This window comes from Galleria mellonella, unplaced genomic scaffold (genome assembly GCF_026898425.1).
Source record: "Galleria mellonella isolate WM207_F2 unplaced genomic scaffold, CSIRO_AGI_GalMel_v1 utg65, whole genome shotgun sequence".
Classification (NCBI taxonomy): Eukaryota; Metazoa; Arthropoda; class Insecta; order Lepidoptera; family Pyralidae; genus Galleria; species Galleria mellonella.
This window is the reverse complement of record NW_026442138.1, coordinates 7,134,955-7,149,755: the sequence shown is the minus strand read 5'-3', so window position 1 is coordinate 7,149,755 and position 14,801 is coordinate 7,134,955. Positions and strand designations below refer to the sequence as shown.

Sequence of the window (14,801 nt, the reverse complement as noted above, 5' to 3'; positions counted from 1 at the left end):
ATTAAAAAAAATCTTTATAACTAATTAGTTATAATGGTTACTTACGGGTTCAATCTTAACTATTTTTATATTATCAAGTGTAATAAACCACGATTTTTTACTAGAGAAGCCTCGTGAAGTAGTGTACAATCTATAACGTATCACCATGCTTTTTCATTCATTTTAAAATTTTAATAGGAAATTTAAATAGTATATAATGAGGGAAACTTCAAATAAAAATTTATACCAAACTGTCTGGCCCCGCGATTATAAAAGTAGCTTTATATTGAAAGATACCTATTTCCAGAATTTGAATAGATTTTTATTAAAGACATTGAAAAAGAAAGGCTCACTTGGTAAATTATCAATAATTTGGGTTTCAATAGTAAAAATCCTTCCCGTTTATAAGTAGCCTAACAACCCATTTTTTCACACGCAATATTAAGTAATTACTCAGTAGTTTTACATTCTTTGTACCTACTCTACTAATGGTCGGTGGCCCGGCCCTGGCCAGACCTGTCTGGCTTATTCATAACGACCTAAGGGGCGGTCGTTGATGTGTATTGAACGTAGCTTGACGTCATTATTTCATTCTATTTTAGCGTTGAGCAAATGTATCTCAACGTATATTTTAATTTGCAGTTGATGTTCAAACAGAGCGCACAGTTTTATTTTTAGCTAATAATTTGGTGCGACAGTGAAAAAAAAGTGCAGAACATAATGTTTCTTTCGTATTTCGTAGCAAAGAGTGCAATAAGTTTGCAACTTAACTGCATAACATATATTTTTAATTCAGTTTAACGTGCGTAAATTCATACTAAAATGTTATAGTATGCATTAGCCTTTAGTCAGATTCTAATATTATTATGACGTAAGAAGTATCTAAGTCACTGTACACAGTCTAAGTAAAACATTAAGACAACGTCAAGCTTACATATTAACTTGTTGGTAATGTCAAACGTCAAAAAAATATTAAAACGGAACGTAGTTTTGTTCATCGGGTTTGTAATTTTTAATAATCATTCAGTCAATTTCCATGACTTGTGTAAATTCAATGTTGATCGTAATGTATTGATGACGAAACAATAGTGATTATCCGACGACAATATATTATATAGCAGCGCACATGCCTACCATCAGAACTAGAAAATATTAGTTACGAACACCTTGTTAAATTTCATAATCATAATTTGCTGGAATTGATCAAAATGTTTCAAGACGACGAGGGTGAATTAATGTTAACAAGCCCAGAAAGAGTCCTGGCTCTGGGTTTTAAACCACAAAAGGAAATCCTCACAAATTATCTGCTTCCTTATGTTGATGAGCTGGATGAGGAGTCACAGAAATTTTTGGAACAAGTGAAGACCAACTTGGCAAAAGCAATAATGCTCCGCGAGATGAAGCCTGCGTGCGGAGTCTGGTCGTCTAGACTCATGAAGTAATTATATTTTTTTTTTTTTTATTATAATATATAATTAAATTGCTGATACTAATTTCATATTCATTTCGTTCTGTAAATAATGTTTTATTATAGCTAATCATAGATATATTAAATATTGAATCATACTTTTATCATTATACTTCACACTTTTTTAATTAATAAAAATATATTTATGTATATGTTTATTTATACAATTAAATATAATGTAATTAATTTAAATTTGTCTAGTTTCTTTGTTTAAAAATTATCACAATATTGTACACCACTCTACCCGCTGACATTGATGCTCCTTTTCTGGATTTGTTGGAAGAGAACTCTATTAGAGTTAAGCTCGCCTTTATACATTTGATTACCTTTGTCATATTTTTATAAATAACTGGTGTGTACAATAAAGAATTAAATAAAAATAATTGGTAACACTTTAAAAGTATAATAACAGCAGTAAAATATAATTTATATCAAATAATATATTTTCCTTATTTAATACAAGAGAAATAACAAAATTAATGGGGAATTGGTGAAAATAACACATGAAAAAAAAAACAATAATATGCTATGTCACAGGTTTAGATCAGTTTTTATTGTAAATTAGTTTAACAGCATTACTTATCCTTTGGTTATATAGCAATTCATGTCTGTAAAAATTAATTGTGTAATAAGTTATATTTTTATCTATCATAAGCTGACTTGGCAGAAATTGTTTTTTCTCCTACCTCCAATCTATGATAAATTTCATTGAAATTGGTTAAGTCATCATTATTCAAAAATTAACATCCAAATAAAATTTTGCATAAATAAACATAGTGACATGGGATATAAGTATAAAATATTAAAATAATTGACATAGTTTTGCATACAATATTTCAATTTTATATTTCCTTATCAATTTATAAATATTTAATCACATTCTTTCATGTCATATATGTATTGTGTTTTGGTTTACACTTAACCTTTGGCAACATTGCATCTCTCTAAAATGTTCTGGCTATTACCCAGAACTTCCTACTAACTACACTTGGCCTATTATAATACACATTTAACATATGCTACAGCATTTGAGGATGTTAATTAATGAGTTGTAACAAATTCTTTTTGAAATTGTTTTATAATATATAATGGACTTTGTCAAGGTGCTGTCTTAATATAATTAATAGATGTTATGTCAAAAATGCAACAAATATCATATTTACAGTAGATAACTGTATAGTTATTATCTAAGATTGTTACTTTTTGTTACACTATAGGAAATAAAATATAGTAACAAATTTTCTATGTACTGTAAACATATGTGATGCATTTAGGAATGAGTTCAATTTAATTTACATAAATGTTATAATAAATGTATAATTTTCAACTAACAAAAAATTAAAGAGGAGAAGGTTATCAATTTGACGTATATATATTTATGAGCCTTAATTATCAAATATATTTACTGGAAAATGGAATGACTTGTATAATGATTAATGATGCTATTCAAATCAAGGGCACAGTGGCCACATTTCTTTTTTAATGGGATTAAAATAGAATGGTTGCCCCATCTGTTCTATCTGTATATGCTGGTGGGACACTAGTGAATGATAATAGGTTAGAAGGAGGTCATGTCAGGATGGCCCTATGGAATTGGTCAACCAGACAGAATATGTTGCTAGTAATGGAGACATTTACCAGTACTAACAATCTCATCCTCCGCCCTCCCAGTAGCCACATAGTATATAGGGGCTCATGGTATAATCTACTGTATACTTGTCTATGAAAAGGGACTCCTGAAATTGGTATAAAGGCACCATAAATATATAGTATAGTCTATTTTATTGAAATTTAGAAATATTCTCTAAATAAAATTAATAACAAAACAAAGTATTCAATCAATCTGTTTTTTATTTATGTAGTAAAATATTAGACATCAGTAGACTGTCATATGATCTAGTTAATTATTTGGTTGCATGTTTATAATTACAGAAGGGAATACCGATACAGATCATTTATTTATAATTTACAGAATTACAAGTTCAGTTTCATTTAATTATGTCATTCCTATTACAAATTTATCATATTTTATTCAATTATAAATTCAAATATTAATTTAAAATAATAATAATCATGTCACTTCAATTTATAATTACATTAATAAATTTCAGAATTAGATATTAATATTAATGATTATACTTAATTATTTTTATTCGAAGTGATCACACAATGTAATTACAAGTTAAACAAAAAATTTAAGAATAGAGGCCATTGACACTATTCTATCTGCCTACCCCAAAAGGGAATTGGTGTGACGATAAGATAAATGTCCTGTACTTCAATGTTAAGTGAATGTTTATAAACTTACCGACATCCTGCTTTTTCTTTAGGATAAATTTTGGGATAACCCGTATGTGTCTGTTTTGATCAAATTAAAGAAAAATGTAAATAAACTAAACTCTATGAGTATCGTCTGATCTAAGTTTTGTTAAAATTATCACACTGGCATTCAGTGAATAAAAATAGTAACACATATTTCCATATTTTGAATATTTTAAACTACATACATCAACATTTTTTGTAACAATATCCATTGGAGTAACATTTTAAAACTGTATTTGAAAACTCTGTGAATTGCGGATGTGTGATTTATTACTAAAACGAAATTTGTTAAATAAAAAAATATTTGCTATACAAAACCTAAACATACAATTTTAAAAGTTTTTTAACTATTTAAAGAAATTACTATTTTGGCGCTTCTGAAAACCTAGCCTGAGGAATAAATTCCGTGATAACAGCTACATCTCTGGCTTACATTGGGCAGTAAATAGATGTGTTAATACAAACCACTTAATCATTTATGGTGTCCAAACCTCCTGAGACAGCGGGTCTACCATGAAATGAAATTTCGGACTCAATTTCGTGTTTTTGTTTATACCAAAATCGGACCACTAAATGGTGTTTAACATTTCGTTCGTCATACATCCAATCATAAAAGTCTAAAGGAACAATATTTTAACATTTTTAATGTTTCCAAACGGCACGTATAATGTAATTTTAACATCAAATTTGTGTTTCGTTTGACTCTGAAATTTCGGAAAACATTTCATGGTAGGCCCTATGTTTCTACTATCACAGTTACCAAAAATCATTATTGATTTTAAAAACTGCATCTTATTGAATCTTACTAGTTTTTAATGTATTTGTCAACCTTACGACTGTTATTTGATAATCATTCCATTATGTATCCAATGAAACCAATCGAAATATTCAATCAATTAATTGATTTTTTATTGATACTGCTATTGGCAGACTGTCTATAGTTGGGTTATTAACTACTTTGTTTGCTTATTTGTTGAGTTCTACACAAAGATTTTACTATACAATTATTAGTACAGTACTAGTTAGTAAACAAAACATCAGATTTTAAAAATATAATCAGTGATTAAATACAATGTCGGTGGGTATGAGTAATAGAAATCACACACTATAAAACTTAAAAATTTCTAGTCTTTTACTTTCGAGTATTGTAAACATCGTTAACAATAATAAATAATCTAGTTAGGTTTGTAATTGCAAAATTCATCATTTAAATTCATCGAGTCATGATTATTTAATTTTACTAATAATTTATTTCTCTTTTATAGGTATATAAGGATTTATGGTTTGAAGTTTAGCAAAGAAGACCATATTGCATTTATAAAGCTTGCCTATGAGTTAATGTTGATACCCGAACTTGAACCTTACAAAGTCCACAAGTTTGCAACAATGTTCGTTATGCTAACAAAGTGAGTATTTTATAAAATAGTACTATAGTACTTATTGTAATTTATTTTAGCAAGCGACATTTATAGTGCAATAATCTGTCCTGTTTCTTTATGTTAATAAGGTTGATTTTTGGTTGAATTAATTTTGAAGACTTATAATAAATTAAAATAATAAATGTTTATATATATATAATTTTAAGTATACCACTTAAAAATAAGTTGTAGAACTAAATACTATATGTATCATATTTTATTTACTGTGTACTAGTTAATAGTTTCCTATCTACTTGTACAGTACTACTTCTCAGTACTCCAGATGCCATGTGCTATGAGAAATTAGATTATTTTAAAATGGAACAAGAAAGAAACTACCACTTCCCTATTTATACGGAACTGTATATCGTAAACTAAGCGTTCAAATAACTCGCGACTTCACCCTTTTACCTTGTTCTTATAGCAATTCTAAAAAAGTAAATAAAATGCTTATATTACATAGGAACTTTTAGCATAATTAAAATTAAGCTTTCTTATAGGTATTTCACGATTTATCAATGTATCTATATTTAGAAGCTCAATATATTATCGAACAATGATATGATATAATTACGCCATTGTCTTTGCCAAGAACGATATTTGAATCTTTTATTATTTGGCACTATTTCTCTTCCGTTAGTTACAACGGATACAAAGATGCTATCATGAGTATTATGACAGTAGAACTGGTTCTCACATTCCAGGCAGTGTAGTAGTTGACATGAAGGACAAAGTACATTAGATGACAGGAACAGCAACGCATGAGAAACGACCGGTGTCACAATCCTCACTTTCTATAACATCTATGACGTTCATGTCTGTATAATATGTTTAATGCTGTTCTAATAAAATCGTGGTGTTAAAATTGTACAATGTAAATTATGAAATAACCTAATCTCAGTCTATTTTTTTTTATAAGGTGAGCTGAGGTGGCAAACAAGCATACGGCCCACCTGATGGTAAGTGGTTACCGTAGCCTATGAACGCCTGCTATACCAGAGGTATTACGCGCGCGTTGCCGACCCTGAAGAAATCTCTTTACCTCCCTTTTGAAGAACACCATGCTGTAGTATTTTGGGCAAAACCTTGCTTGTTTCTCTATCAGTTTTTGAAAGAAAGAAACAAGCAAGTGGCTTACCTGTATACTATATTTATCAGTAATATATGTAAAAGTCAATTTTTTTATGGGACAACAATGGAATTAGGCTATAATTCAATGTACGCTGCCGGGGCACCAGTGAGTGATGATAAATGACCACGAAGTCAGGTCAGTTGACTCATCGTGACGAATTCATCAGGAATTAACCACGACGGCGTCAAGGAAAAATCTCGTGGTTGTCAACCTGACAGAGTTTATTGCTAGCATGGGGCCCATTAGACTCTGTTACTAACAATCCTACATTTCTAATTGGAAGGTGAAGATCATTGCCTTACTGAAGACTGTACCCAGATAGTGATGTCTTTATAGTGTTAGACTGTCAAAGTTTAAATTATCAGTATTCACAGGATAAAGAATTCGAAGTACGCGCTTACTCGTATAAATAGGTTATGATAACCAGCTACAGACAAAAGAAACATTATGTTGTTGTCCTGTAAGCCGCCTTTGTTTCATTATCTTGTCTGTATTATATTTTTATTTCCAGGAAAAGACATTTAATTTCACCCGAAGAGTTGACCCTACCCTGGCGACCGCTTTTCGATTTGGGAAAAATATTCGACAAAACCTTTGGGTTGTTTCATAACCTTACGTAAGTATTTATTTATTTATATGAATATAATTTAATTCAAATCGTATTTCAAGTGTGTTATAAAATATAAAAAAAAACCTTATTTATTTATAGCTTTTATAAATTATATAAATTCTATTTTAAAAATAATCATAGTAAATTGTTTGTTATTTTATTAACATGTCACTGCTGTTCCTAAATTTAACTTGTGTTCTTATTATTTATTTATCTATCTAATATTGTTTATTGTTTATCTTTTTTAAAATAATGTATAGATTGTTATATAAATATTATTCTACAAAAACAATATTTCATATGTTTTTTTTTTCGTGTTTATACAATCAATATTATGATCTCTCAGTGCTAATAGTCACATGCTAAATACTCCATATATTTCTTTTAACATTAAAAATCACTATAAAATACTGTAAATTGTAAATCATCAAGAGCTGTGTGGTTCTGACGCAAATAACATCTGTGTGTAGGGACACACCGAAGCTCTCTGAGAGCCAAGACTCCCGCATTCTCGACCTGGTACGCAAATTCTTGTCGGGCCGAGGGCTCGACGATGCCCTTCAATTGTTCGGCTTTGACATGGCGCAGGACGAAAACGAACTGCCCAAGTAATAATTCTTACATCTGGGTCTGCTTCTTCGTACATTTTTGGATTGGGTTCACTCACCAGCCCCCCTAGTCAAATGGCAAACGAATCTCTCGGTAGAAACATTTCCGTTGTCGTAAATGAAAATTAACTTGACATCTGATGTTGCTGTCTCGCTTTATCTTATTCATGAGGTAGCGAAAATGTATCTGTCGACGTATCCTTTTGCCATGTGTCTTGTAGGGAAGGTAGCCAAGACAAGTGGCAAACGGATTTATTTGCAGATACGCTTAGACTATCGCACGCATAAGAAAGAATATGTCGCTGCACGTTATTGTCTTATTGAGAAAGATACATGCGCAAACATGCATGCATGCATCTTTCTCGTTTATGTACAGCGTAACAATTGTCTACAAACAGATATGTTTACCATTTGTCTGGAGGGTCATGTCACTTTCATGGGACTTCATATGTACTTAACATAATCATTTGTGAGCCAATTGGTGGCAGGTTATTGTGTACTTTCTGCTATAGACTAAACTTAAAATGCTATTTTTTTTTATTTCAGGTCTCTAGAGGGATCATATATGTCGATGATTGCATGCGCAAGACCGTAAGTAATTTTATTTTTTAATTTTGTTACTTCAGAATATTCTTCAATTTGATAATTATTATAAAAGTTCTTCTCTTGACATAAGTAAATACAATGGCCTAGACTTGTTAATTGTAATTTGAAAAGTATCATTTACAAAATTAAATTTTAGAGAAATAACAAATTATAATCCAATCATAATTCACATATTATATATATATATATATATATATATATATATATATATATATATATATATATATATATATATATATATATATATATATATATATATATATATAAAGATGTACAACAGGCGAGCTTAACTCTGTAAGAGTTCTCTTCCAGCAAACATTATAAAATAATATTATCAAAGATTGATCAAAGCGTCTTAACACTGATAAATAAAGTACATAAAATATTATAAATAAATATATGAAATAAATATATAATAAATATAAATATAAGCAAATATTTATGCTTAAAGTGGTAGTAGTGATATAAAAATGTAATTACATATTGCAGTTACTTCGAGCCTGGAGCAACAAAAGAAATATTGGAAGAGTTCTTGCCCCAGATTCGCCTGTGGTCATCTGGCTCTCTGTTAAGCCAACTCGTAATGTTCCTGCCAGTGTCGCTTCCACCACACCGCGCCGCTGAAGGACATCTGCTTTGGTTCGACCAGCTTATGACGCTGTGGGACACTTGCTACAATTCCCAATGCGACATCGCGGTAAGATGTTGTTACATAATAAAAAAAAATTACAACTGTTTCTCTTTCTGGACTGTTAATGAATAAAAAACTTCCTTACTACTTTTATCCGTAATAATCGGCCTGTAAATATTTCGTCGAGCATATTACAATTCAATCCGACGTGAGGCGAGCCCACCTCCATCGCTCGGACAAGACATAGATATAGCAAAACCACATATAAAGAAATCTACTACCGTTCTAACATTCACATGGGCGATACTAAAAATCAGTTGCACTAATGGGCGTGTAATGTCAATATGTACATGTGACAGTTCTGAATTTATAAAGGTCATTATCATCATATTAGTTGTTCTCTGTTGAACATAGGCCTCACCCATAAGGCGAGTTTTTGCAGTAGTTGGCACGCTTGGCAGGCTGATTAGCTTTTGGTGATGTTTTAAGAGGGACACTGCTGCCTATCTCTCGATCACTAAGTTCCATTAGTTTTTTTGTTGGATGAAAATGGATTGGTAACTCCGCCTGCGCTAACGGGATACGCTGGCGAAGCACCAGTGAAGGGTGATCGATGAGAATGAAAACAGGCCAGTTAGCCCATCATGATAAATTCATCAGGAATTAATCATGATAGTTTCCAGGGGGAACCGCGTGGAGGTCGACCTGGTTAGGTATATTGCTAGCAATGGGATTTTCAGTCTCTATTACTAACAATCCCTTTCCCCCCAATTCCATTAGTTACCTGTTACTACACCCACGGGAGAGGAAGGGAAATTTTATATCCATATAATAGATAGTTTTCATTTCAATTTGTGGACAGTCGGCACTTTATTTGGATTAAATTAGATATTCTTCTACAAAATATTTATGATGGTTCTGTTCTGATGATAATATTGTATTTAAATAATATTTCAAACATATTTTATTAAAAAATGTGTACTTTTTTCTTTTTCTAATTTATATTAAATCCAGCTATAGCAAGCACACTAACCACAAATTACATTAACAATTACATTCACTTAAAACTAATTACACTTCAAAATGTAAAATAACTAAAATTTGTTTTGTCTATAACTCCCGCAAAACCTTATTCGAGCTTATACTTTGTATATAAACATTTATCTGTCTCGCTTTAAAATACATGTTTCTGTCCTTTTTTTCTTCTAAATTACCAATCTATTTATTTTTAATCTTAAGTTTATATTGGATATGCCTAATGTAACACGACGTCCAATCTGAACGTCGCGATGAAATTTTAAACATCAAGTTTAATTTATTAACACTAAGTGATGACTTATTTAATTTTTATTATACTAGTCTCTATATATATTTCATGGGATTATTTTTGAATTGTAAATGTGAATTACAAAAATAATTATTTATATAATAGTCTACGTATATTATATTATTTATGAAACAAATAATAAACTTATAAATCTTTTGTAAAGGGCTAATAATTTGCTGTGTTTGGCTGATTCTGTGGTTACATTTACTTACACCTTAACAGAGGTTCTCACCTCTGTTAAGGTGTAAGTAAATGAAAATATTTTTCATATTTTAAATGGGTGACCGTTTGTCCTTGTTACACAGGAACTAATGACACTGTTCGCTGGACTTGCGAAGATGAATCCTGGTGCAGTAGACTGGACACCCTACGTATCGTCCATGTTCACGCGGTTCCTTCACGCGCTCAACTTACCTGTTAGCTACAAAGACATGCACTTCACGAGAAATCATTCCCTTGGTAAAATTTTTATTCCATTATAAATTATAGTATATCGTTATCTAAATTAATATTATAAGACTTTTGTATAATAATAATGAATGAATGGTTTATTTTCTCTTCAGAAAAGGATGATAATGAATAAACTCAAAAAGTACTTAACTGATTTTAAAAAATCTTTTATCTATAGAAAGTTATAATAATAGTGAGTAATATATTACTCTGTATTTAATTTTCTGTTATGACTGTATTTTATTTCAAGAAAATAAGTTATTTAATTGTAACAAAATTAATGAGATACCAACAAAAGAGTGAACCCTATTGATTCCAATCAAAATTATCGAAATCAGCTGAGAATTTTTGAAGATATTGCGTAAAATATACACAGAAAAAGTGCATTCACTTCCTAGCTACATAGGGAATTAAAATCCGCTTTGCAAAAATTATAATTGAGTTTCCATAGCCCGCCGATTAAACTGTATTAATTTGTCAATATTATGCTCTCGACACAACCTATTAAACTCGGCGAGTTATATGTAATGAACCGTATTACCAATCGCGTAAAGAGGTTTTTTCAATCGTCTGGTCTCTGTTTCCAATTATGTCATGAAAAGAGTACAGTTATAATATTATCAGTTTGAAAACATATAATTAAACTTTTTGAAAAGAGCAACAGTTAAGTTGCTCTTGCCCTTCTCTTGCTCTTCTTGCCCGTTCTTCTTGGCAAAAATTGCGTTTCGAATGGGCGGATATTAAAAAAATTACTATTCAAAAATACTACTCTAGTACTTAAATAAAAATGCAGCCGCATGTTCTGTAATTTATGATTTATGATAAATTTATGATTTACATTGCAGTAGTTCTATTTTAAGTTATTACGATCGAAATGCACAATTTTAATGAGATTTTTCTATATAATACAATTTATAAAATACCTCAATGTATGAGAAGTGTTCAAAATGCTAAAAAGCATTATTTTCTATGTCAGAAATGAAACAAGTAGCGAGATGGATAGTGTGGACCATAAAACCTGACGGCGTGGTACTAAAGCACTTGCGCAGTTTCCTCGCGGGCGTTGAGAGCTACTTGCACAGCGCTAACTCCGGACGCTGGTCCTACAAACTGAGAGACCTATTGCGTAAACTAGCTAGAGAGTTCCTCAACAGGTATTTATTAATCTCATTTTTTACAAGTGTATCTTAACATGTCATTACAAAAATTATTAACGTGTCATAATTTAAAACATAGGTAAAAGGTAAATAATGAAAAAAACATTTATTAAATATAAATTACAGAGATTACTCAACAATTCCCTGTTCTGTTTTGGAGAAATAATGCAAAATAAATTATTATAAAATAAATTTATAAAACTAGATTATATTTTCAGAGTCCGCCGTGAGCGAGAAAAAAGATTCGCAGGATCTTGGGAGAACCAAACACCAGAAGAATGTAAACTCAGAGATGAGGACATAACAGAATTCGTGACAATATTACTTGGGCCGACAGTCCAAGCGGTTTACAGTCGTAGCGGTTCTCTCGACATTTTTATGGCACTGCAGAATTTAGCTACCCTCCGACCAAACATCGTGGTACCTCCACTATTAGAAAAACTTCGAACGTCCCTCACATCTCTGACGGAACCTCACCGAGTGACTGCAGCCATGTCTGCCGTCGCCTCCGTCGCCAGGCCGATGCTCCGTGGCCGCGACGGTGATTATCCTGAAGGTCAAACCCATGTCGTACCCTTTTTAATGGCCGTTTTACCTGGTTTAGATCCCAACGACATCAAAAAGACATTAGTCACCTTACATTTCATACTCATCTTCAGCTGGATGGTTCCACTCATTGACTGCAGCTCAGCACCTGAGCATTGGTCTGATCTCACCGAAGAAGAGTTACTCACATGCGAGTCTACTGCTCAATTTGAAGACTTCGTTCTCGTCTTTTTAGATAGGTTGTTTATTATAATTGAATTTAGTGTTCTTGAACATGTGCGTCACGATACAAAAGAAAATGAATTCGGCCGTAGTAAAACGGATGCAGTAGTTGAAACGTCACTGTCGTCCGCAGCAACCGCTGTTCTGATGCAGTGTTCACCAAAAATATTCAAAGAGGCACTCCGGAAGTTCAAAGCCTTCGCCACTGAAACCACATTTGAAATTACAGTCTCAGGAAGTATGGTCGGTGTCTTACTGCGTGTATTCGCTCGTGTGAACTCCGAAGCTACGCTAGCAGCCTTCATACCTGAACTGTGTCGAGAACTAAATAATTTATTGGCGACTGATGAGGCTATACATGACCAAGATCCCTCGAGAGAGGTGGTATACAGGCTTGTACTACTTATGCATGTAGTGGAATGCGATGGAGTCGTCCTCTTGAAGTACATAGACGATATTTTGCCCGTTTTAGACCGGGCACTTAAACTGCACAACCAGGTCGCACTCGCGCGAGCATGCGACGTTCTCGGTCACATGCTATCTTCATTGAGCAACACATATTTATACGAATGGAGGAGTTCTCCTAAAGATTACTCAGAAGCGCCGGAGAAATGGTTACCTATAAGGGAATGGGGCCACGGCTGTTTGATGAAAGAAGCCAATTTTAAATGGCACATACCAAATGCAGAAGAAGCTGCGTGTGCGCAGAGACTGCTCGATAGGTACCTGAAGCCGGAACTAGCTCGCCTGCGGCAGTGGCTTGATGGAGAGCGGCCTATTTGCCGTGAACGCAGGCTCAGAAGTTTCCATATAATTAATGCTTCACTTTCTTGTACAATGTTCATGCCGTCGCCAGACGAGAAACCAATTGCCCTGTAAGTATTTGTAGTTATAACTATATTTTGTTGCCCCAGTTTTAACATTACAAATCTGCTTTATAATTTTCTTTGCCAAATTATTAATATTAAAATTTACATAATAGTAAATATTAATATATAAAATTTTCCTAAACGAATCTAGAGAGCTTCATAAAAACTTACCTAATCCATAACACTTCCCACTCGGCCAGCATGGAGTCCCTAGTACCCGCTACAAGCATGCCGTTCACAAACGGCATCAAACATACTGTGACGCTCGATGGTGACAACATGCGCGTCGCACTTATTGACCGGCTGCTCGAGGTGCAGACGCGCATGCTCGCGGACAAGTCCGACGACACGCGCAGTTTTGAAATGCTAATACAGGTACATATGTGTGGTTTGTATTCATTGATTTGGAAATTGTAATTTATAAATTCTACTAATTTCGAATTAAGATATGTCGGTGATGGTTGACTCAAATGTTTTTCTTTTATGCAATTTAGAATGACAAACAAGCTGACGGCTCACCTGATGGGAAGTGGTAACCGTCGCTTATATACATAACACAGTTATATACTGTTTCGTCCATGATTCCTCGCCATCCGTTGCCTTTCCTGAGTACGAAGGTATTATACCTCTGTACCCAACAAATTCACTACCATATCACACCCTTCAAACCGAAACAGCGGTAGGGAAAGGGATTATTAGTAATGAGGTCTAATGTCCCCATTTCTAGCAATATACCCTCTCAGGTCGACCTCCACGCGGTTCTCCCTGGAAACCGTCATGGTTAATTCTTGTCGAATCCATCATGGTGAGCCAACTGACCTGCATTCATTCCCATTTATCATCTGCTACTGGTGCCTCGTCGGTATACCATTCCATTTTCACCCATTAAAAAAAAACTAATCACAGCCATGTAAACACGACTGCTTCACGATAGAAACACGAATGGGACAGAGGTACCAAAACAAACGACTTTTCTACAAAGTCTCCTTCTGGGGGGAAAGGGATTGTTAGTATTGGGGATCTAACAACCCCATAGGTCGTCCTCCACGCGGCTCGCCCTGGAAACCATCTTGATTAATTCCATATGAATTCGTCACAATGGGCCAACTGATCTGTTTCATCCTCATCTATCATCCCTCACTGGTGCTCCGCCAGTACCATTCCATTATCATCCATTAAAAAAAGTCTCCTTCTGGTAAAAATGTGTATTAGTATTGCTATAATGGTCAACTTTCTATAAAAAACCTCAATTCTCCATTAATTATATTAAAACTTAGTAAAACAAATCAATTTATCTTTAAACATTTCATTATTTTTATCAAAGGCACATTTTATATTTTATTAATTTTATCAAACACAAAATATGATGTTTGTTTCTATTGATATTTCAACAAACATCCATCTATTATCAAAATATGTCCCATGTACAACATGTTTAGTGACAAGTATTTTAATA

The 14,801-nt window shown here is 32.8% G+C and overlaps 1 protein-coding gene across 2 annotated transcripts in view; it reads left to right on the top strand.

Annotated features, from left to right (window-relative positions):
- The first annotated feature begins 639 nt into the window (after nt 1–639).
- The window catches only part of LOC113519800 (proteasome activator complex subunit 4B-like), a 29,847-nt gene continuing 15,685 nt past the window's right edge, over nt 640–14,801 (top strand). The window contains exons 1-10 of one of the 2 annotated variants that reach the window (XM_026905013.3): nt 640–1,417; nt 5,035–5,175; nt 6,831–6,935; nt 7,400–7,537; nt 8,084–8,128; nt 8,633–8,840; nt 10,407–10,560; nt 11,528–11,705; nt 11,927–13,351; nt 13,546–13,720. In XM_026905013.3, coding sequence (XP_026760814.1) covers nt 1,188–1,417; nt 5,035–5,175; nt 6,831–6,935; nt 7,400–7,537; nt 8,084–8,128; nt 8,633–8,840; nt 10,407–10,560; nt 11,528–11,705; nt 11,927–13,351; nt 13,546–13,720 — 2,799 coding nt within the window. In that variant the 5' untranslated portion in view covers nt 640–1,187. The remainder of the gene's footprint in view (nt 1,418–5,034; nt 5,176–6,830; nt 6,936–7,399; nt 7,538–8,083; nt 8,129–8,632; nt 8,841–10,406; nt 10,561–11,527; nt 11,706–11,926; nt 13,352–13,545; nt 13,721–14,801) is intronic. The other variant, XM_031914330.2, reaches the window with a different exon arrangement.